The sequence below is a fragment of the Vanellus vanellus genome (genome assembly GCF_965231255.1).
Source record: "Vanellus vanellus genome assembly, chromosome: 11".
Classification (NCBI taxonomy): domain Eukaryota; kingdom Metazoa; phylum Chordata; class Aves; order Charadriiformes; family Charadriidae; genus Vanellus; species Vanellus vanellus.
The window spans coordinates 21308027-21332223 of record NC_138916.1 but is presented as its reverse complement, the minus strand read 5'-3'; the positions used below and the strand labels follow the sequence as shown (position 1 = coordinate 21332223).

Sequence of the window (24197 nt, the reverse complement as noted above, 5' to 3'; positions counted from 1 at the left end):
TGCATTGGATTTTAGCATAAAGAGCTGATATTCTAGTCACAGGATGTGTGAATGTTAAAAATGTTAATTGTTCACCAAAATGGAGGGCCTCATTTATTTGCAGTTGTTTGTAATTAAATGCAGAAGTACTCTGTGTGTAGTTCTCTGACAGAAACATAGAAAAAAGCATGCTAAAATTCAGAGGTGGGGGAGGAACTGCAGAAACTTAGAGTTTGGTCTGAGTAAAGGTTAAAATATTTGGCTCCCAGAACATCCTTCTTAATGAAGCCCAGAACAGGGACTTACTTTAGTTTAATTTTTTAAGCAAGACTCAGCAGAGGAGCAAAAGAAGTGAGGAAAGGAAAAAAGAAGTAATTTCACTTGGCATTCACTTTTTGCTATTCTCAATTAACTGCAGTTTTCTTCATTACAGACTCTGCTGCCATCCCAGTATTGGTACTACATGGCTGAGATTAGTTTTTACTGGTCTCTCTTATTTACGCTTGGGATTGACAACAAAAGGAAGGCAAGTGGTCACGCTTGTTTGTAGCTTGAACCTCTGTTTCTGTGAGGGGGCGGGGGGAAAGAGTGTTTATAAGGAAAAGCACTGTCCTGATACTGGATTTTGGTGCAGCCACATGAGGGCAGCATCAGTCTATCCCTGGCACACCTGCACACATCCAGGTTCTCCTGGCTGCCAGGGCATCTCGCTGTGTGTGACAAGTCTTGCTTGTCATTTCATCCACACAGGCAGCCTCGAGGGCTGTACTTGCTTGGATCTACGTTTTTTTTCTTCTCTCCTTCACAGGATTTTTTGGCTCATGTCGTTCATCACTTAGCAGCCATTGGGTTGATGAGTGGCTCTTGGTGTGGTAATTACGTGCGTCTTGGAACACTGGTGATGTTTGTGCACGATACTGCAGATTTCTGGCTCGAGGTAACTCTGCCCTCCGTCTGATTTTGTTTGTTTGCTTTGGGTTTTTTGTTGGTGCTTTTGGGGTTGTTTTTTTTTATTTTTTGGTTGTTGCCCAGGTTATGTTCAGTGATGTTTTAATCTTTTTGCCACTAGTTTCATACAATCCCTTCCTATCCCCACAGACACAAGGCTTCTCAGATTCATAAATTGTAAGATAAAAAAGAGCTTCTAGATAATTTAAGCTGATACTCTGTTACAGAATCCATTACGAAAAAAGAGCGGAAGAGTAGTTCTTCAGTACAGAACAAGGGCTGGAAATACAGCTGACTCCCTGGATTATTCTTGTTTCACTGTTTAAAATTAGACCAAGATGGATAGCTTGTGAACAGTTTGTCATGATACCAAGTCTCAAGCAAATTTAGCAGCCAAAATTTTGGCTACCTCTCCAAACTGGCTTAATTTTGTCAGCATTCACGGCCCTGTGTTGACCCAAGGGGTACATCTATGTTATACTCTATACACTTCTGGTTGGAGGCACTCAACCTGTCCCTGAACAAGATGCCACGGGTATCTAGTGGCAGAAGAAAAGTTTCTTCCCCTGGACTGAAGGGGAAGTCCCTTCCCTGAACTAAATATCAATGTTCAGAAGTATTTAAGATTGAGAAGTCTCTTACTCTGCACACAGCGCTGTGGTCGTAGAGACTTGTTGCTGGGTTTCTTGGAGGACAAACGCACGCTGTGGTTCCTTCAATAGAGCATGGTTCCATCACCTCTTCTGGTGGCAGTGCCAGTGTAAGCAGCCCTTGTAGGCTGTTGTCTGTCACTGTTCATTTCTGCTCCTGATACTCTATCTGTTGTATTGGAACAACTAATTGTGGGGTCATGCAGTTGGGATTGGTCCCAATTAAATGTGTACATACAGGGTTTTTTGCTGGGTTACTTTTAACCCTGAATTTTTTGTGGTCCAGTTGTCAGTTCAACTGTTTGTAAGGCCACACAGTTAACTGGTAGGACAGCACTCAGATGGAAACTGAAGTTGGGTACCAGAATTACTTAATTCATCCCTGCCACTCAAAGAAAAAAAAAAAAAAAAAAAAAAAATCATCAAACTGCAGTTTAAAACCTAGGCTTGGCACCTGAAGCTTTGTTCACGCTTGAGAACAGCTGTTTCATTCAACAGTGCCCAGGACAATTCCGAAATGAAGCATGGAGAGTTGTACAGCTCAGCTAGGGGAGAAGCAGTAATTATAATCATTATTAGCGGGATTGAGACCAATGCTAGCATCTCCGGCACTCAAAAAGGAGGAAACAGACGAGGGTCAGTAACATACACGCACCAGAGTGTCTGTGTATAAGGGGTCACCGCTGCTTCTGAGCATGCAGACGTGGCCAGCAGCTTCTCTTTGATTCAGCCCGTTTGGAATCTGGTACAGGCATGAGGGATGAACCTCTGTTTTCAAGAGCACTTCGTGTTTTCATGACACTTTTATATTCTGATCAGAGAGTTGTTCTTTAGGCCTTTGATACAGAGTCCTTTCCTTTAAGATGAAAGGAGAAATGTAAACAAAGAATCTGATTTGATACTGCTTTATTAGGTATCAGTAAAATGATTGCTTTACATGTCAAACAGGGAGGAAATTTTCTTCCTGCTTAGGTGGAAGATGAGTCCTTGTTTATGAAAATGCAGAAAGGAACATATTTCGGAGAATATTTGTAATATGTCTCATGGTTTTTATTCAATCCAGGCAGCCAAAATGTTTAATTACGCTCACTGGGAGAAAACATGCAATATACTCTTTATCATCTTTTCTATCGCATTCTTCATCACAAGAATCATCCTGTTCCCCTTCTGGTAAGCAATATTTAATGTAGTCACAGGCTTTTATTTCATTCCCATTTCAGTTGAGAGGTTAGTATTGGTTGTGATGGGAAAAGGAAAGGAATGGACTGTACTTTAAGGAGCAGAAGCAGAACTTTTATTATTGTTGGCTACTAAAGGCCAGCGAGAAGAGTTGACAAAAACTGTCATTTTCTTTAGAAATTTAATTTAAGTAAAAATAGTTTTTAAATTATCCTCTTGAAAATATACTAACCAAAATAAAGGCTTTTATATATTATTTAACTTATCTTCATAAATTGTGGTTATGTGCTATGAGCTCCTGCATTTTCGAGGGGATTGACCTACTTAACCAGGAGAAATAGTTTTCCCTTTCATTCCATCTCTCCTGCTGGAGTTGCAAAGTCAGAGTACAGTGTAATTCCTATATGATTGTAGCTAATTTTTGTAGTGCATTCTTTTTGCTACCTAGTCCTCGAGTAATACCTCACCTCACTCGCTCACATGAGGAGCACTCAGAAAAGTTAAGGTGAACCAGTTGATTTAAAAATTCAACACAAATCATAACTCGCTAAATACTTGCATGACTTTGGAGTGCTATGGTTTGAGATGCTTTGGAGTATCCACATGGGTACTTAGTGTGCTTAATGCCTAATATGTTTAGCTTTTAAAAAGCGTTTAATGTGTTTCACATTCCCAGTTTCATTGACTTGCTCTAGTTTGCCTCTGTGCCCCTCCCTGCATGTGGACAAACCCTTAGAGACTCAGGCTGGTTAAATTAATAGTTCTGAACATTGATCAACACAAGGTTTTAATTTCCTGTAGTATTTTCTCTCAGAAATGCTGATGTCTTTTACTTTCTTGTTATTTTTTTTATTAACCATACAAGTGATCTCCAATCATTTTGCTTCACTGAGTTTCTTCAACTTGGAAGCAAAACGTGATGAGATTAAAGGGAATCAAAAAGCCCCAAATAATATAGAAGTGAAGTCTCAAGATGGACAAAACCTATGTTAATTAACAAAAAGCCCTGTTGCAAAGCCTGTAGGATTTTCTCTGGAGTGTGGATTTCAGATTAGAAAGAATTTGCATTTAAAAAAAAAATGGCATAGACAAGCTCCGAGTTGCATAGTATCTAGACCACACAGAGCTCAAGATTAAAAAGAATGGCATTTTTTCTAACCTTATTTAGAATACTTTCATGCAAGACTGAAATTTCTCATCTTCTGAAGTCTATATTTCAATGGAGTTGCGTAATCTAGTTAAGACAGGGGTTGTTAATTAATCTGTCATCTTTGCAGAGCTGCTTAATATTTTGTAGAAATAGTTAATCAGTTTGGAATGTCAAATTAGAAATAGTTGTAAGTAGCATAGAGAAGAAATCTTGCACCGTAACAATGACCTTTCTTTTTTAGGATTCTTCGTGCCACATTGTATCAACCTACGTACTACTCCACGACTCCTGTCATAGCATACTTTTTATTCAATGGACAGCTATTGATCCTTCAAGGCTTGCATTTATATTGGGGTTACTTAATTTTCAAGATTTTGAGGAGGTTCATTTTCTTAAAGGTAAGCAATTTTGCTTTTGCAGGGAGATGTGTTACGTATGAAAGAGATGAAGTGTCTCCGATAGATTTACTCAGAATTTCTTATTGTTTTCATGAACTTTTGTGTCAGCATTTTTGATAGGAATCTACAAAATATAGAGATGTTCAAATGTGCTTTCTACCCCTTGTTGTCACAACTGAGGTCATAGCTCAGAATATCAAAACTTCAGCTAGAACCATTTTTTACCTGTATCTGATGTTTTGCTCTGATAGTAAATGAGAAATGAGCTCTCCCAATGGTGCAGAATTCTTTAAAAATTCCTGTGTTCCGAGTGAAAGCAATCTTTTCTCATTGGACTCTGTAAGGGACACACCAAAAAAAGGAGAGGAGAGGTGAGTGATGAGAACTTTGACTACAAGTTTTCTGTAATATTTAAAGTTCTTCAGGTTTGCCTAAATTGGAGATCAGCTATACTTGAAGAGTCGTTTTGGTTTAAGAAAAACATATGAAGCTGATCTGGTATTGACTGTTGCGTTAAAGGAGCAAAGTAGTTTTGGCAGAACATAAACCCCCTTGGTTTCTAACACTCCTCACTGAGGTGGGAGGCTAGGTGCAGCTAGGTTTAAATTCTGAGTGATGCCCAATTCGCCACTATCAGCCCAGGCACGTTTAATATATTAAACTGTTACGGTTCTGGGTACACTAATAGCAGACCGCACTTTCAGCCCAGTTGTGCTCATGAACTAACACGGCCTCGCTTCAGTTGCGTTCAATGAGAAAACCCAAACGACGAGCTGCCTGCACAGTGCAGTTTACTTAAACAACAGATACATGAGTCCTTTTGGATTGCTGGTGATAGTGACTGTCTGCAAAGCACGTGCGGATACTACAGATGCTAGCAATATAGCTTGGCTACAGAAGTTACAAAAGCGCTAAGTTATAAAACCACTCTATATAGAGATTTCTAAGTTTCCTGGGGAAGCACTTGGTATAGCCAAGTGTTCGAATCTTACCCACAAGAGTCCTTATGGGAGGGGGAGAGAGGCTCAGCCCGTCGACTGGTCCCAGAAGTCCACGATGGTGTCTTCCCTCCCATCCCCCTTTCTTGGGCTATTTTTATACTATTTTTTTATCTTCAAGGTGGAGTTTGAGTGACTCTAGTCATAAATACTTTCATTATGATTGGTGTAAAATTTTCTCGCCTCACATTCAAAGGTATAGTTTACCAAAAATTCAGGGCGCAGACTCAAGGAGGAGTGGTCACACCTTGGAGGTGGGTAGCCTTTGGGATGGAAGTGTGTTTTGGTATTATAACAACACTTTAAATAGCAAAGTTCACTAACGGACAGCATTTCGGCAAAAAAAAAAAAAGATTGTTGGCTCAGGGTAACAAGTGGGCAGTTTATCAGTTCTGTAAGACCTTCGAGGGCTCCATTCAGTCCCCAAGTTCTCAGTTTATCACAGTTTTAGCCGTGGTGTCTCCACTTTGCTCCATCCTTTGCACTGTTTTTCTTCTGTGGTGCCATCTCGTTCCCGTGTTTTCCAGACTATCGCAGGGTTTGGCCTTGGAGTCTCCACCCCGCTCCACGCCCTGTGTTGCTTTGCAAGCAATATTGTACGGGGAATTGCAGATGTAGCGGATTCTTCACATACCAGCTGCGGCTGTATTTTACCCTAGGAGCCTTTTGATTTTAATGTGTGACAAATGCTGTATTATTGATCATTTTTAGTAATCATTCCATATATGACACAATGAAACACTGTCACATTCAACTGAAGGAGAAAAATAGTACAAGTCTGGTGCTGCCATAATCTGCTTTTACCTTGTAGAGAAAATTCATGTGGGGAAAAAGCTATAAAGAAAACTTTGCTGCAATCTACATCTTGTACGATTGCCTGAAGTAGTAACATTTTCACAAGGTCTCTTGTCATGAAGTTTGCAGTGGGGTGCAGTGTAGATAAAACATTTAGCAAAAAGCATTTAGAAAAGGACTTTGGACAATATATCTTAAGATTTGGCATAAGCATTGACAGGTATATTTTGCTAGTTAAGGTGAAACTTAAGTGGTGCTACTGAAACACTGTATTTCTTTTGAACATCAAGGCACAAAACTTAATTGAGCTGACACTGTCCTTTTATCTGAAGCAGTTAATGCTGTGAAGTATCTTAAGGAAATAGAAATACTCCTTTCTACCCGTACTAGTTGATGTTTGATAATAGAAACCATCCTATGGTGCTTGGATTATTGGATTCCTTCAAGTATTACACAAATAGAAAGCTGGGTATCATAGGGAGACCCAACGTCTTCCCTAGAAGAAAACTGCAATTACAGACTCAACCCTTGTTAGACAGCAAACAGGTGCACATAAGGGACAAATCTGTAGAAGCAATGGCTTGCATTGTTCTGCTTCTAAAGCATGCTTTTATATTCTCTTAGACACTGAAGAGCTTGTATTTCTTGCACGTCACTTATCTCTGTTTGATTAATTACAAAATTATTTCTGGCCTGGCTTATTGAGTGTTAAAGTGTTGTACTTCTTATTGTCTTTTTTGATTTTGGACTTGTCTCTGCGCTGTTCTCGCATAACTGTTCTGCTAAAATCAAAAGGGATGTCCTCTGCCTTCCAGCTGAGGAAGAGGAAGGCTTTGGCATACTTTCATCTGCATTGGTTGAGGTTATGAGAGTACAATGCAAGAAGATCTTCAGATACTGTGGTGAAGAGGACACTCCTAGGCCAGCTATATAAGGCCATTCTGCCCTGCCTGCTTATATGCCTTTGTAAGGGACAGAAATGTTTTATTTTGCGATAAGAGCTTTTTTGTATTAGTCACTGCTAAAAAATGGAAAAGCATCAAGCCTGCATCCCTACCCTGGATTTTTGATTCCTTATACAGCTCTCTGAGAAGATGGTTTCCAAATAACATTTTTACAGTGGTAGCAGCAGCAGCCCGAGCCCTTTTCAGTCTGCATGACTTCAGCTGGCTTGCATGGGCAGCCTGTTTTCCATAGCAGTGGCAAACTTGGCTGTGAAAGCAGCCAGCGCCTCCAAAGCTGTAAAGGCAACATTGAAAAGAATGGTGTTTGCAAGGCAGCATTTTTGTATCGACGTATTTGTTAGAGACATACTCCACACAAATAGCTGTTGCTATTTTAGTGGAATACCAGTCAACCATCATCCTTGTATTAGGAGAGGCTTGTTTCTCTGTCCAAGGCTTTTAAGTTTTCATTCAGAAAACAGGCAATTTTTGACATTTTTCTTGAAGCAAGTTAGGTACTTCAGATGGAAAAATGAAGTCATGATGTAACTGGGAATAGGGACCGGTGGTGGTGTTTAACTGAAGGAAGCTCTGAACATAGCGAGGTTGTAAGGAATTTTTCCAGTGCCCTCTGTGCCTTGAGCCACCCTGTGTTGGTGGGGTCATCAGTCAAAACCACTCTAACCAGCAGTTAAAAGCTCCTAGCATCCCTCTGGGGGAGGTGTCTCCCCTGATTGTAACCTTCTGGACCATGTCATTGTACTGTCTAAACGTTAATGGGCTTGTATGTATTTATTATTGGTGGGAAGTGCTGTTGTCCCCTGTCAAAGGACAGGTTAAAGGAATTGTCTAGGCCAGATGTGAAATGTGGGACTTGGTGGGGAATGCAAACAAGAGGGCCCAAGTCTCTAGGAAGTCACGTACTCTCCAAGTCCCTTTTGCTGTTATTCAAAAGGTCACACAGAGCTGTGTCACAGCTTGCTCAGAGTTGTGGGTCTAGATTCACGCTCTTCAGATTGCAGCAGGAGGCTTTGTTAGGCAGGAGCTAATACAGAAATGATGTTGAGTACTGCAGCATCGTGAGTTGGTAGCTTCTTCCATGCTTTACTCTTCCCCCTCAGGAAGAGATGGCTTTTATCTGAGATGAAGAGCTCCTGACCAGCCAGTCTCAGACGTCACCTCCCCTCTGCACTAATAAAGAGGACAATTATCCTCAGTCCTCTGACTTGCTTCGGCAATAAGGAACTTGGACTAAAAGTCTTGCGATTTCCCTCCTCCCAAATACCGCAGCCAGAGATGAATAAAAATGAGGAGAAGGAAAAGAAGGGAGGAGATGATCTTGCCCTGTTCCTCTGTGTCCTATTTTCTCAGGCACGGGAGTCTCTGGCATTGGGGCTGGTAGCGCAGAGCAGCACTGCTCTTGAGGCTCACGGGACTTGTCCCACCTTTACACCAGGCCAGTCCCCCAGAAATGCCCTAACAAGTGGGAAATCTGCGTTGACAAGCGAAGCTGTGCTCAGCTACTTTGCATTAGGAAGTTTTTTTTATTTTCTATGAAGGTAAACTTGACGGGACAGGAGTATGACGTTTTCCAAGTCCAAAATTGTTCTTACTTCTGGAAAATATAAAAATACCTAAAAAGAAACCCGAATGTCCTTTCTCATGTGACATTTTGTGACCCTGTATATGAGTAAGGCATACGCATGTAAGGAAAGCCCTTCAAGGTCAGACCTGTAGCCATGTATCTTAGATCACTTCTGCTGAGAGAGGAAGGAGGACGTTTTTCAGTGTAACTTCTTTTCAAGTTAGGTCAGGCAATTGCAATGTTAACTGTTGGCTGCCATCTTGATGTCCAAGGCCTTTTGTTGCTAGGAAACTCCTTGTGTTTCTGTAATATTGTTCAATTACATGGTTAAATTACCCACTTGTATCAGGTTTCAAGCACCACTGAAACATGTCTAGTCATCATGTCTGCACATATGAGAATATTTTAGGAAAATTGAAAAAACATATAGAGAAATATGTACATATGCACTGATTTAAAATATCTCGCCAGGAAAGTCCCATGGAGATTAAACATTTTACTTCCAAGGTCAGAAAAAGGGAGCGAATGACAGCAGCTTATAGCCACATTATTATGACAAATTAAGATGTAAAATATATGTTAAACCCATTACACACTGAGTTAAGGCTTTGAGACTACAGCGCTTTAAATCTTGAAAAATATGTGTAAGTTGTAGGAAATGGGCATGATGTCTACATGACTCGGATACTTCAGGGCTGATGCAAAGTCCATCAACGGCAGAAGGTAATGGCAGGTTTTTAACTGACTGTAATGTGATGTGTTTCTTTCTCTTTTTATTGTTTTGTCACTGTCAGATTCCCTTTGAGTAAGGCAATGAGCTTACTAATGATCACTATTATTTAGGAGTCATCAGCTGCGGTTTTATTTGATTCACTGTGGTTCTTTCCTGTTCCTGAAGCAGAAAAAGATCCTGCAACACTGTAGTGGGCTTTTGGACTTGTCACTCTTTATAAAAAAATTAGCTGATGCCAGCTATGTATCTTCAATACTCCTTTGATATTTTATACTCAGTAAGCAGGCTTTTTAAAGATTTTGGTTGGGCGTACCCTTGTCCATGGTTTGTTCATTCCTTATTTGGTCCAAATTCCCAAGGGAACAGTGAGAACTAGCATTCAAAGAATGACTAATGACAGAGCAGGGGTAGCTGAAAACGATAAGAAAATACTATTTTGGGGTTGAAATGGGAGCTGTGAAATACTCGGTATGATACTTCTGCCATTTCCAGCAATCGTTCTTCTACTTCAGCATTTTGTTCTCTGAGGATTGCTCGCATACTGAGAAATCTCTGCTAGTTCAAATTAACCTTCTTTCCTTCCTTCTTTCTTATATACTGACACTGGGATGCCGGTAGAGTCCCTGCCACAAAAGTGGTTAGCCATATAGAGACTCCTTAAATCAGTTCCTCCCTTTTCTGTAGCAGAAGATATACTACTAAAACTGTATCCTTGAAAGTGTGCCTACGGACTAGAACACTTGACTTGTTTTAATATTAATGTGTAGGGAAGGCCAGTGTTCCTTTGGAACACAGACATAATAGGCTCTTGTAAAACATGCCCTCACTGCTTATATTGAGGAGTAACGATTCTTTACAGTTGCAGAGGCGGTGGCCTATGTTGCTTTCTATCTTTCTTGTTGTGAATTTATCTCTTTAAAGACTTGCTATAACCCTTTGTGTAAGTTTTTAAATTAAGTTATCCTGCTCCTGACAGATGCCTTTAGCTGAGTTTAGTCTGAGGCTATTCGGGTTCACCTCAGCTTCTGCGGAACCTGCCTTCTCTGGAATCGTTTCATTTTTCCTCTTACTGTTTTGTGCTTGCTCTGTTTGCATCAAGCAGAACTTTTATTTTTAATAATTCATTTGGCTTTTATATTTCTTTTATAACCACGTGGGTCCTGGGAGTATGGAATTTCAGTGCTGAACTTGGGTGACAATTTTCTTGTTCGTGAAACACAGGCCCACAGCACGTTGTTTAAAGCAATGGGTTTTTTTTGGTTTGCAGGTCCTTAAACGTTTCCTTATGGAAGTACAGACTTCTGTATGACAAACTTAAGCAAAGCAAGTGCTAGGGGCTTTCCTTAGTTACCTGTAGAATTAGATCTAGATCCTTTAAAACTAGACAATGGATCCACAGTGGTTAAAATCTACTGGTTTACCTTTATTAAACGAGAGTCACTCTTCAGCCTCTGTTCACCCAGGAGTGCAGAGACTACGAACGCTTGGCTGTTCCGACAGCTGAGGCGGCACTGACTTTCTCACTAAACTGTACAATAACTTGAGACATTTACTCCTAAGCAGAAATCTTATTTTTAAAACTACAGAGAGGAAAAAAGCTCTATGTAACACGAAAGTAGAACGGCCTCTAAAGAGATTACCTTTTAAATCTCTTTTGTGGCAAATAGAATTGGATCCAGTGTTCGTGTGCTTGAGCGGTGTGCTGTTCGGTGTGCCCTAGACACACCGCAGGTAATAAACTCTGATTTTAACTGCAAAGGGTCATCGAATAACCCTGATCAGGCACAACAGTCCTGCGCTTCTGTACCCTGTGTAATTACTGGGATGCGAAAAAGAAGCATGTATGTTCAGTTTTGGCGTGCACAGCAGTTTATTGCATTGCTAAAAGTCAGACTTTCAGCAGTTTTTTTTTTTTTTTTTTCTTCTTTCTGAAGCAGTAAAAATATATATATATTCAGGACATTTATAATCAGAAAATGAAATTTAATGAGAATTAACACATTCAGTGAAAAGTCATTAATTTCAGAAAAATGTCATTCAACAAGAGTTAAACATGGGACAGGGCTTAGTTTCCTAAACTAGAGGCATTTAAGTCTTTTGTTTTCTTTTACTTATGTGTTTTGTTAAGCCTGTACTGCACCAATGGCTATGAGGGTGCTGATAAAACAGACTAACGGGCATGCTTGCCTTCATTCCAAGTAGTCATTTTAAAAGCAGTAATATATTTTAGAGGATAATGATAATCTAGTTAGTTAATTTCACGACTCTCTGGGACTGGGAAGCTGTGGAAAAGCTTTCACTGGAGATTTTGTGGTTACTCTCTAGGCTGGGAAGGGCCAGTACACGCTGATGTCCTGCTTTGGAGTCTGAGTTCTCTGAGTGAAGGTTTAGCACAAACACAAGCCAGATTGAACTAGATTGGTAAGGGTTGCCTTTTCCCCATTTTACAGGAAAATGGGTTATGGAGCAGTTATATTTATCTGTTGAGAACCAACAAATTCTTACAGTTTATTAGAGGAACAAAACAGGACAAATGAAAGTTTTCCCTCTTACAGATGAAAACTAGCCTATCTGGGAACCTTCTCAGTTGATCCTAATTACTGCCTTTGGGACATGAGCTTTTTAATAGCCTGGAGACGGGAGCTAGCCAGCCAGCTCAGCACCGTGAAGGCTCATGCCATAGTAAAGGGAAATTGCTTCCTGTTAAGACTTTTTTTTTTTTTTCGGCTGCATATTTCCCATTCTGCTACAGCAATCTAGCTGAGCCCAAAGCCTGGCTACATGTCTCACTTCATGCTGCCAAATTCATCTGATGGAGGAGGGGTGAGAGGCAGGCAGAAGAAAGCATAAAAGAGTAAGAGGTTTGCTGGCTGGTATGTACGATGAGAGGCAAAAAGGAGAAAAGCCACTGTATGCACGCTGGGGAGCTCTGGAGTCCTACCCTTACTGGGGATTTGAAGTCAAGGCTGACCTCAGTGATGTACATTGTCAAAGCGTGGAGCCGAGCAGAGTCTGTGAAAGAGGAAAAGCCACCAGTTCTTCTCAAGGGTACAAATGTTATGTGCCAATCCAAGGGCATTGTCTGGTCTCCTTTGCCGCAACCAGTTCATTTCCTGGCACTGTGAGTAAAAAGGCAGATTGCTATTTAAAGCTTTACTTTTTACTCCAGATTATGAAAGAGGTCAGCAGCTGAGCAATGACTTCCAGGGAGGTACGCTAAATGTACTTCTCAGATTTCAAAACATGAACAATCTTCTCTGCTTTTTTTTTTTTAATAAACCCTATGTAGAACGCCCATAATTCCACAACACCTTTCACTTGAATATTATATAAAAATCAGGTAAAGTTTAGAAAACATAAGTTAAGGACTGTTGTGACCATTATGGAGAATTAAACTAATGAGAAACTGAAGAAAATAATTTCCAGGCATTTGATTAGAATAGATGGGCTCATGAAAATATGCTGGAATGGCAGCATTAGGACAAAGTACCTTTCCACAGCCCTGTTATGCACACACAAGACTATGCAAGAGCAGACTCAGTCCTCTGGCCATAGTCCAACAAATCGGGGGTGTGGATGCTCCCTCTGCCTCTTTTGTATTAGCGGCACCATAAACGTGGCTGTGCGGGTCTCTTATTTGCTGCAATAAGTCTGCTTTTTCCAAAGATGCTGAGTTTGACTTCAGTAGGGGCTGCAGATGACCACCGCCTCTAAGAACAGAAAATCAAAACTATGTAATTCTGAAAGCAAAGCTTCCTGCCCTGGCCAGTTCAGATGAAGTCTGCAGTGTTGATGCAGGGCCAGGTTCTCAGCGGGTATAAATGAGCGTGGCTCGACTTGAAGTCAATGAGATTGTGTTAGTTTTCACCAGCAATGGATCTGGCCAAAGAAGCACCGTCGTCCCTCTCTCTGCCTCTATGTCTGACACAAGGCAACTCTGCTTCTAGTACATCCCTGATCTAAATGACCCTCTTCATGTGAAAGTTCCTAATTCAGAGAAGAGACAAATGTTGGTAAAGTTTTTGCTTTAAGATTAATTGATTTACCTTGCTGTTCACAGAAGGGCATTTGCTGACAGTTTTTCTGGCTTCCCTTGATAACTGCTCATATCTTTTAATTTTCTAGCAGGATACTTATGAAATGTTCCATTTGTTGCTAGTTTTATATGTGCATCTACACAAAAACTATATACGCGGGCATCTGCACAAAAACGATATACAATAGCGTGCATCAGTATTTACTTTTTCAATTGCCAAAAATCAATCTACAGAGCAAACCTGAGGCCTTCTACAGAACTTTTGAGGCCTTCATTTATTATTTTCAATATATGCTGCAGAGATTTGAATTGTGACTTTGTTACGAGGTGAGTAATTCTCACACTCTCAGAGGGGTTCACAGTACTGCAATCTGCTGAATCAATAAAAAAAGAAAAAGCTTGAAATAAAGCTAGTTAGTGATAGATTACTGTCAAATGAGAAAGGAAATTGTCTTCTCTTGTATTTAAAGAAAATCTTTCCCTAGGAGGACCTGGGAGTGCTCCATAATCCTTATTATAGGCAGAGAAGGAAGACAAATCTTAAAAGGAGCAGTCTGTCCTCTGCAACACAATTCTAGTAACTTTTGACCGGGCACAGCACGCTGCAGAGTTCATATCATCAAGAAGCAAGCAAACCAACCTGATCCGTCTCATCAGGCAGCGATGGTGTGAAGCGTGTGAGGGTAGGATTTGTGTCATGTAACTTAAGCTGTGCCTAGCTCAAGTTCAAGCATCCCTCTAATCAATGGAGGAAGAGTAGTGTCTCCGGTGAGCAATTCCCTGTGTCCAGTGTTGTCACCCCAGCAGTGGTGGGGCGGGTCACCCTTTGGGGAGACGCGTTTCTCTTTCTGTTGGTTACAGACGGTCCTAGATAACGAGCTCTGAGTAGATACCCGACTTTCAGAATACTGAACTTCACTGAAGTAAATCCCCCAGCAAGTGACTTAAGCACACAAGTCTCAGGGCTTTTAATGCTACTTAAGAAACGTCATTCATTAGGCACTACTTAAAGTATTTGGTATCCTGTCTGAATATCAGAGTGTTTAGAAATACTGTATTGAAAGGATTTTAGGTATTGTGATATGAATGGTGGATGAAAAGACATTACTCGTTAGGTACGTGACTTGAAAATTAGATTGATAATGTTCAAGTACGGAGATAACCTTCAGATACATCACACAAGGAATGGAATCCCAACAATGAAAGCAGAGAAACGAGCACCTTAATGGTTGCATTATATAGAAGCGCCCGTCATTTACATGGCTGTGTACTTTGTGGTTTCAGGTTAGTTTAATAGTTCTATAAGGCTTCTGTAGGAATACTCTTTAGCAGCTGTGTTGTTTCAAAACATTCATCTTAAGTGCAGTATCGTACCTCACTGAAAAAAGTACGAGTGTCTGATCAGCTGTTTTGTAGCCAAAAAAGCATTTATAAGGAATAAAAGTGCATGTTCTGATAAAAGTTCATACCGCTGAACTCCTTGGCTTAATGCAAGTTCTGTCCTAGGGTAAAAAAAAGTTCACAATAGAGAACAGCATCAAATGCCTATTATATTGTTCTTTGTTTCTTTGCCAACTGTGGATTTAAAATTGGAATAATTCAAAAAGCAGTGGGACATTATGACTCACTCAGTACCTCCTGGGCTTTTGACATTATCGTAAAGCCACATACACTTGAGTGCAAGGTTTAGTTAGTGGATTTCAATAACACAGCTAGCAGACTTTATTGAAACCACAGAGTACCTGATGAACTGTAAACAATGATTTATTCCTTCTGAACAGTCAGGGTATTATAGCTCCGGTTACAGGTGTGTTATGCTGAGTGACAACACAAGTGATAGTTTTCTGTTTTTGATTTATTCCTTCAATCAAAAAATCAGGGGCATGTTTTAATAGTAACATCTAGTTTTGTGAGATGTTTCCTTTCAATATTTGAGGAATTAGTGTAACTTTTCTTTTAATTTGTTTTTCACACCTCTTCTTTGGGTTCCCTCTGAAATTTGTCCGTAGAAAGCTTGGGGAATAGGTATTACATAGAAGAGAGAGATTTAAAAAGAGGAGTTTTGACCACAAGATGTCCAATACAATTAATCTAGAAAGTTTGCATCCTCATTTACAAACTGCAGAAAGCAGAGTCCAGCAGCACATCTTCCACTGAAGATCAACACTATTTGTGTTACCTAGTGTGTATAAGCTGAAAAGCGAAATATATTTTCCAGTATTTTCAGCCTTGAAGATTTTATTGAACAGTTTGCTTGAATCCAAATATATATTGCGTGGTCTCCACAGGAAAGTAAAGACATATTAAGTCATATGTCAGCTGAGTTGAATTATTATTATGTTGAATTAAACATGTTGAACTCGGAGATTCATCAACTTTATAGTATTATTTGTTAGAAAAGTACCCCCTTCTATCTATTTGGACTGACTTTTTATTATCTCTGCTGTTTATTATCTCTTTTATTTGAGTCAGTGGCTCCTGACCTGACTAATAGCTTTCATCTTTGTAGTGCAAGCTGTTTCCATATGTGCAGGTGCTGTGGAATTTATTGTCTTTACATTGAGAAATCAAGATCTAGTCAATATGTTTGTAGATATTTAAATGAAAATATTCTTAAGGTAGAATAAAGGTATAAGATTTAGGACGTTCAGATTTTAATGCAAAATATACTTAAGAGTCAGGAAATTATGACCAAAGGGTAAAAACAAATAAATAAACCCACAAATCTAAATTTCACCAAATTGGAAAATACATAATTAAAATTCCAGAATCAGCTGTGAATTGCCTTTATGTATATGTACCTGGTAGAAGGAATTGTTAACTGTACACGTAAACTATGCTTAACTTAAAAGGCCCAATTGTATATCCTTAAGCGCTGCCCCAAGAGGCTACTTGGGCACCCAGTGATTATGCAGAACCATGAAGTTGTAGTCCATATATAAAAAAAATGGAAGAAATATGTCTTCTGTGGCACCTATTAATTACAATAGCGTGTTCCTGTGTAAGCATATGACCTGGCTTATCCCGGGTGCAGGTCATTCTCGGGGTCAATCTACAATGAGTTGACTGATGGCCTGTTTTGCAAGATGCGACCTCTGTTATCCGGAGAATGAACAGACCAAGCTGTGATACACCAGCAGCTGGCATTCTGTTGGTAGAGTTAAAAAGCCGTACTCCCAAATAGGTGCAATTACAATAGATGAACGTGCTCAGGGTGATGTAGCCATCCTATGGAGACTGTCGCTATCTCTGTAGGGAGTCGTAGAATGGTGTGCGTTGGAAGGGACCTTTAAACATCATTTAGTCCAACCCCCCTGCCAGGAGCAGGGATGCCTTTTACTAGATCGAGTTGCTCAAAGCCCCATCCAACTCGGCCTTCAACACTTCCAGTGATGGGGCATTCACAACTTCTGTGGGTATCCTGTTCCAGCATCTCACCAACCTCATAATAAAAAATGTCTTCCTTATGTCCAACCTAAATCTACCCTCTTTGTTTGCAGCCATTGCCCCTTGTCCTAATATATGGTATATTAGCATGTGTGATGATCTGGACCATCAGGGCTGAAGCTGGCATTCATGCTGTGATTTATGCATCATAAATGCAGCATTTTTTTGTGGAAATGTTACAGTGCTGGAATGTGCAGATAATGTTTAAAATAAAGACTAGAATTAAGATTTATTGAACACATTAAAATTTCCTGGTGTTTAAAGATGTAGAAATACAGTATACAAGTCTTCTAATTGCACTTTAAAAGCAGTATTATTAAAAAAAAAAAGTAGTGTATAGAATTAAGAAATATCAGTTGTAACAGTGTAACTGCCCTTTGACTGTGACCTTTGTATACATTAGGGAGAGTCAGACTCTTTTTAGAGTTAGCGCGTGTCTGCAGCTAATCTTTTTGTTTTATACAATAAGCAAAAAAAATGAGGGCATCGGTGTAGCTGATAAGGTTCCTCCACACCAACCTCTCAATAATGAAACAAATGATCTAGTAAAAGACTTGGGATTTAGTCGCTGCTTGTTATTTATTTCTAAGTCTATTTTAATTAATGTTTCTGTTCAGGTACACAAATCTCTTAAAGAGTTTTTACTCTGAGCTGTGTTTTTGACCTTACTACGCTGAAAATGATGTAGTTCAGGGAGGGTTTGTCTCAGTTTCGATTCCTGCATGATTTTAACTATAGCTAGTACTGTCTTTAAGCAAAGCTGGTGGAAAGGCAGCGAAGCCTGGGGCAGCAGACTCCTGGGAATGGCAGGGCATCGGCAGTAAAGGAGAGCTACAGTCTTCCCTGTCAGTGCCGCAGAGCACCCAGCTCGCCACTGCTGCTGCACCGGGGGTCGGGTATGTTGTTCTGCTGCTGCTGGTGGCAACAGCGAAGCTGTTCACCAGTCTGTGCTACTGCTTCCTGAGCGGCAGCAGGAGGAGTGAGCTCAGCTTTCAGGATTAATTGGGTTTAGTCTTGTCCAGGCAGGGGCAAAATTGAAATCTCCTGGCGCTGCTGAGAAATCTTGAGTCAATGCTGATCCCACCGGATGAGTTAGGCCTGGTACATCTCCCACCCCGCACACGGGCACAGTTATACCAGTGAGGGGGAACTTGAACTGATATGGACAGGTCTTGCCTACTTTTGCCTGTGGGAAGGCACAGGAAGGCTGTGTCATCCTCTCTTGCTTTCGGCTGGTTAGCTGAAGAAGCGAATGAACAAACCACCCCCCCCCCGTACTCCCAGACTGACACCATGAACACTACACTATTGCCTTTATAACGCCACCTGAAGTTGTTGCGCGCCTCTTAAAAAGTATGTGCCTTTGTCAGGGAGAACCAGGGAGAAGCCTATTCGTGAAAAGAATGTAGCAACTGAACTTCACTGCAGAAACACCTTCTGCTCAGATGTCTCTCAGCCAGATTCTTTTTCTCCCTGCTGGCTCGGTGGCTATCTCTGTTTCGGAGCATGTTGTTATCCTAACAGCTTACGTTTTGAGACCTCGCCTTGACAATCTGCAGTAAGCCCCATTGACCCAAGGATGCGTTTGCTAGCAAGCACCCTTCCCCTTCTGAGAAAGCAGAAGGCATGTTGCTAAGGCTTCCTCGCTGATTTACGGGATCAATCCATGTTGCTAAAATATATTTTTGCCTCTTTTTTTTAATACTGCTTGGCACTGTCTTTCCCTCTGCTCTTACACTTTCCTCTTCAACTACTGTGTAGCCGATACGAAGCTATGGCTGCATTGTGACCTCAACGTGCACATGGACAAAGATGCTGTGTGCCCAGTAAAGGGGAGCAGGAGCGAAGGGTGGTGTCTGCCCACTCCCACATCTCCACCAGTGACCTTCAGATGGTGTCACCGGCTTGTAGGAACAGGAAACCCACACTTCCCTCTGTCTTCCAGCACAGCCGTGTCCCTCTCCCGATTCTCTCTTCAGCTGTAGCAGAAAGAGTGCAGTGCCAAGAGCCTTGTCAAGAGGGAAGTGGTTTCGGAGTGCTTTATTGAGAGAGAAACTTACACAATTAGGAGTAAATTCTTTGTTAGTTTAGGTGGAGATTTGACCAATGTTTTTCTGCTTACAAGGGGCTGGGAAGTGGCCTATGAAGTCTTTTAACTTCAAGAAGTCTTTTTCCTTAAGTGAAGTCTCTTGGAAGGTCCTTTACTGTTCATGTAATAAGATGTGGTGCTAATGACTGGAGTGATACACGGTCTAACAACAGTGAAATGCAAGAAGCCAAAACTACCTTAACAAATACGGTTCATTTAACTAAAAGAGGCAGACTGAGCAGCAGGTGGAAGGGTTAAACAAAAGGAAAAAAGATTATAAAAGTTTGCGGCTTTGGCTTCACTACAAATGGCTCTCTTGCAGATTTTATAGCATTAGTGTTGCTTCTCATAAACCTTGAAACCATTCATCCATTTAGAAAGATTAAATTGGTTAGTCATCCAGAACATAAAATATACACATCCATTTTGTCTGTTACCCTAAACCATCTGAAATATAATAAATGCAGTTGTGATGCTATTAAACCAAAGCACTGAGTATTAATGATGGCCTCAGTTGTGGTATTTACAGTTTGCCAGATCTTGTGTTTGTGGTGGTATATTCATCTGCTGTTGCTCGTGGACAGTAAGAGCAGGGTCTCTGAGCTGGAAAACACAACTATAATATATGATGTGAGGAGCTCAGAGAAAACATCTTGGTATTAAAGCAGGGAAAATCCTATAAATGTTACTTTTTTTGTTATTTTAGAAGGTTGAAGTTATGATATCTTAATATATTTATAATCATCTGTTAAACAGTTTGCTGAGATAGTTTTGTTTGGTTTTCTAGTTACAGGTGAAGCTATTTCTATTTAAAGTTCTGTTCTGTTGTGACTTCTGTTGGATTTCTGTCGCTTAAACAAGCTAGACAAAAATGGCCAGACTCTTATAAAGGAATAATTTTTAGAGGCACTTGGTCAGGAAGCAGGTTCGTGATTAAAAGTGTAATAAAAATTTAGATTTGATTTAGCAGCATTTTTTCTTGATTAATAGCAGGATTTCAGAAGTAATACTCTTTCCCAGAATTAAGCAAATTTGCAATGGTTGCTTCAGACTACAAAGAAATTTAATTCCTGCTGCTTTGAAATATGTAAGACATTCTCTCAAATGGAGGGATTTCCAGTGTGCTGGAAAAAAACATTTACGTGTTTTTTAATTGCTAGTTCCTTTAATCAGAGCATCCAGCTTGACAGCATTAAAACTGGGAAGCAAATCCTATCCGAGTTTCCAGCTCCACGCTGGAAATGCCAGCTCATTGCTGTAGGAAACGGGAATTGCTGTCACCTATCAGCTATCAAGCAAAGCAAAGCAAATTACCGGCTATTCTTAAGCATGTGCTTGAGTACCAGCAACTTCTGTAGACTGTAATGAGGTACTCCAAATGAAATATGCACTCATGAACTTTACTGACTCGGTTCTATTCACACTAAGCACAAAAGCACTCCTCCCCCGTCACTCCCCCCGTTTGCAGCCTCAGCCAGAGACTGCTCAAGAAGATGAGAGTACTACCAGTGGGTCTGGCAGATTCTGCATCAAACGCTCTACTTGGGTTTAGTTTGTGGACCTTTCTCTGAAACATTTATGGTGGCAAAAAAGTACCAAGCTTCCCTACACACCCTCAACGTTCGTCTTTTACTGCAAATGCAAATCGCAAAACTACCAGGAGGGAGAGAGGTGATCTGAAAGAAGCGGAACCTCATAAATTGTTTGTGTGGGAAAGGCTGTCTTTCCTTTTCTCTAACTGATGGCAAGCCAAGTTTATTTTACAGTATTTACAGTAAGATTTGTTTGTTTTGATACCCTTTGCATGTTGTTAGGGAAAAGGCAAAAGAAAATCTCCAGGAAGTTTATAGGATGAGACAGAGTTTAGGCTTTAATTTTCTTTCTAGTCCTATACGTTTTATTAGAAGTGTAATATATTGAGGGATATGAGATTGCAATTGGATGAGTTATTACTGAGCTGTTATTTCTTTTCTCTGTATGAATTTGGTGCTTAAGAAAGACCTCAGACCAGCAGGCTAAGAAAGTGAAATCGCTAGTTCATTCCGAGAGCAGATACAGGATGGGCAGGAGCAGCGCTTGTTTCTCCTTTCTGTGCCTCGTCTCTGACCTTGGCACACCGTTCCAGGAGCGGGAAGAATGTGCAGTCTCGGCCTCTTTAGTTGAGGTCCATCATTTATCCATGATGGAGCGGTCCTCGGTGGGGCTGTACAGGCAGCAGGAGGGCTAACCCACCTGCCAGCTCCAGCACACAGCTCTGGAGGCAACTTACTCTCTTACGAAGAGGAGCCTCAGGTCTCCCTCAGCAGCCAGTCCTGCAGGGCCAAACCTCCTGCGTTACAAAAAGACACCACGACACCTGCAGTCCTCAACACTTGAACACTGACACCACCGAATAGCCGGCTGTTAAATTTTGGGAGTTACCATTAACAAACGAGATACGGTCATGCCAACGGGTGAATTGTCAGCCATGGTGTGAGGTTTTGATCCTCAGCTATGGGGAAACTCCTGGTTTTAAGTGAGAGGTGGTCTCTTAAATCACCAGGAACGGGAATAACTATTGCCCACCTCTTCCGACACAAGAACTAGAGTGTATTATGCATCTGGTATCAGGTCTACCAGGCGCCTTCCGAGTAACCAGAAGAGACAAGCAGTGGCAGCTGCTGAAGGTGGAGAAGGTTTCTTAGGTGCTTGCTTTGATCTCATTTCCATTCTCAGTCACTGTTTAGGCAGAAGGAAGTGTTTATTTGATTTACAGCATCTTTAACTAGAGCATTCTACCCTGAGTCTGCAGAGCAGATCATCAGTTGGGATGGAAAGTCCCGCCAGGGAGGCAGTGGTCCTGTAAGACTGTTGCACTGAAAGGGACGTGGAGGTGTTTGGTTTTAATGCAGAAGCCCCAACTGTTTGAACCAAACTTCTGAGCACGTTGTAGGGACTCGGATTATGGTAGGAGTTGAGAAATAAGAGAGTAATGGTATATTTTATGCACCGTGCCAAAAAGTGTGGGAGTGTCTTACCTCTCCCTTACCTTTGCTGGGAAATACCGGGTAGACATAACATCTTTTCTCTCTGTGGTAGAAACGTGCGTTAGTGAGTGCCGTGTTTGACTGTCTGGGGATGAAATATGGTTGCCAAAGGTTAGAAGCTGTTCCTATAGAGCTGGGAAGGGATTTTTGTAAGGGCGGACTGTCTCCCTGACCCACTTTCATCCTTGCTAATGGAGCAGCCATCCCCTCCTCCCTGGCCATTCCCTTAGTGGGATACCCAGCACGTATATGATAGCTGTATAGACATGGCATCACCTTTGCAAACGTTGATGTGATGTATATGCCGTCTAGCAGGGAAGAATATTTTAGGGTCAGTAAGTCTCTCTGAGCAAAGTTAATACCAGGAGATGCTGGCACAACTAGTCACTGTTTAGTTTACACCTGTCAGAAGCAGGCAGCCTCTCAGCTCCTATGTTTGGCCGAGTGCATTCATCATATTTAGCTTTTATACAACATTCTTTTCATCTTCCCTGCATTTCACAATTGTTAATTAATCCCACAGCACCCAGGGATTACTAGTAATGCTTTACAAGGGAAAGCAGAAACAAGCAAGAAGAGGTCAAATGACTGGGCCAAGGTCGTGGAAGAAATTTTGTCTAAAGAACATTAGGTTCTGCAAGATTAAAGTGTTAACTGGTCTTTCCTTGGATGTCAGCCTCCATTTTGGGGGGAGAGAGTGTTTCTGGGGGACGTTTTTCATAGTCTAGTTAGAGCTTCCATGTGATTTTTTCCCTTTAGCACATTTTTTTTTTTCTGAGGCAAATGGAGGACGCGTGATTTCTGTCTTCAGAGGATGATGGGGAATTTCCAAGAAGGGAATTAATTTTATGGAATTTTTATGCACCATCTCTTCATCTTGTAATTACAAATGGGGGCACCTGACTAATGAAATTATTGGCTGCTTTTTCAAAGCCATTGCAAAGATCCGGATACTCAATTCACATTAAGAATAAATTACTTGCTTGTCTGGCACCCGTAGGCCTTTTTGGAAGGTCCATACTGCACTGATAAAAGCAATCTGGTAACTTACCTGATAGTAAGCACTGCAAGTACAAAATATGCTCACAGCGCTTTCTTTTCCTTAGGACTTGAAAGATGACCGGAGCGATGAAGAGGAGGAAGATTCTGCTACAGATAACGAAGAGGAGTCCACAAAGAATGGCAACAAGAATGGCTGTGGGTCAAGCAAACATCTCCTAAACAGCAATCACCACTAGCCCCCTCCTGCCTTACCTCCTGCAGTGATTTCCACTCCGTTTTTAACCCAACCTACAGGATAGAATTGAAGTCAAAAAGCTTATGAGAGACTGTGATTGATTTATTGTTGGCTACTGGACCTGGAAAAAAGCCCAGTTTAGAGGGGAGGGAAAAATTGCATAACATGACAAAATGTGTTAATGACCCACTTTCTGAATCGTTGCTAAGGGTTTGGAAAGGTGTTTGGACACTCTGACTGTTCCACTCTGGCAGTGCTCAACAAGGTCAAAGCTCAAGAGCGTCAGATCGTTTAATGTCCCATTGATTCTAATGTTGGTTTTCAATCCGATATAAGATAAATTTCACCGAGCAGTTTAATTCACAGATGTTTTGTGGTAGGTAGGTAGGTAGTGTGAGCTCCATTAGGAACCAAAATTACTCCATGTGGGAAAAATTTGACAATGGTGTGCAGTGACTAGCGTTTTAGTCTTTACTTGTCAGTTTAAACCCTCATCCAAATGGCTTTTTTTTGGTTAGATTTCATTTACTGGAGGCCAGTGGAAGCTAGCTTGGGGGAAGTCAAATTATTTGTTTGTGACTGAGCTCTCTTTACTGCAGAAGTACAGTCTTTCTCCAAAATATGCTGTATGATAACTCAAATATTGTGTTCTAAGATCTACCTGTCAAAAAAGTCACTCTTAAAATAGCAAAACTCAGCCCCAATTCCCCACTGAGCTCCAGGTTTCACAAATGTCTTTCATCTCAGTCATTTTGGCCCAGGGTTAGAACAGAAGGTGCAGTGGGGAGGGAAGATAGTCAATAAAAATTGGGTCTTCTCACAGGTTCTTTTGCACTTTTTATTTGTCTTCAAAACTGCTGAACGCCCCCTGCTCCTGACACACCTACAGCCCAGAAGATTAAAAATAAATCTCATCCATTCCCTTCCGGTGAGCTCGTCTCACGCAGCGGCACTGGATGACTGTCTTCTCAGGAACGAGTCTACTAAATTCTGCGTTGCGGTT

At 41.0% G+C, this 24197-nt stretch overlaps 1 protein-coding gene across 1 annotated transcript in view; it reads left to right on the top strand.

Annotated features, from left to right (window-relative positions):
• CERS3 (ceramide synthase 3) overlaps window positions 1–23269 on the top strand; it is a 32866-nt gene extending 9597 nt beyond the window's left edge. Inside the window, exons 6-10 of the mRNA XM_082489044.1 lie at window positions 413–505; window positions 788–916; window positions 2641–2747; window positions 4148–4304; window positions 23064–23269. Of these exons, the coding sequence (XP_082345170.1) occupies window positions 413–505; window positions 788–916; window positions 2641–2747; window positions 4148–4304; window positions 23064–23195 (618 nt within the window). The 3' untranslated portion in view covers window positions 23196–23269. The remainder of the gene's footprint in view (window positions 1–412; window positions 506–787; window positions 917–2640; window positions 2748–4147; window positions 4305–23063) is intronic.
• Window positions 23270–24197: the final 928 nt, after the last annotated feature.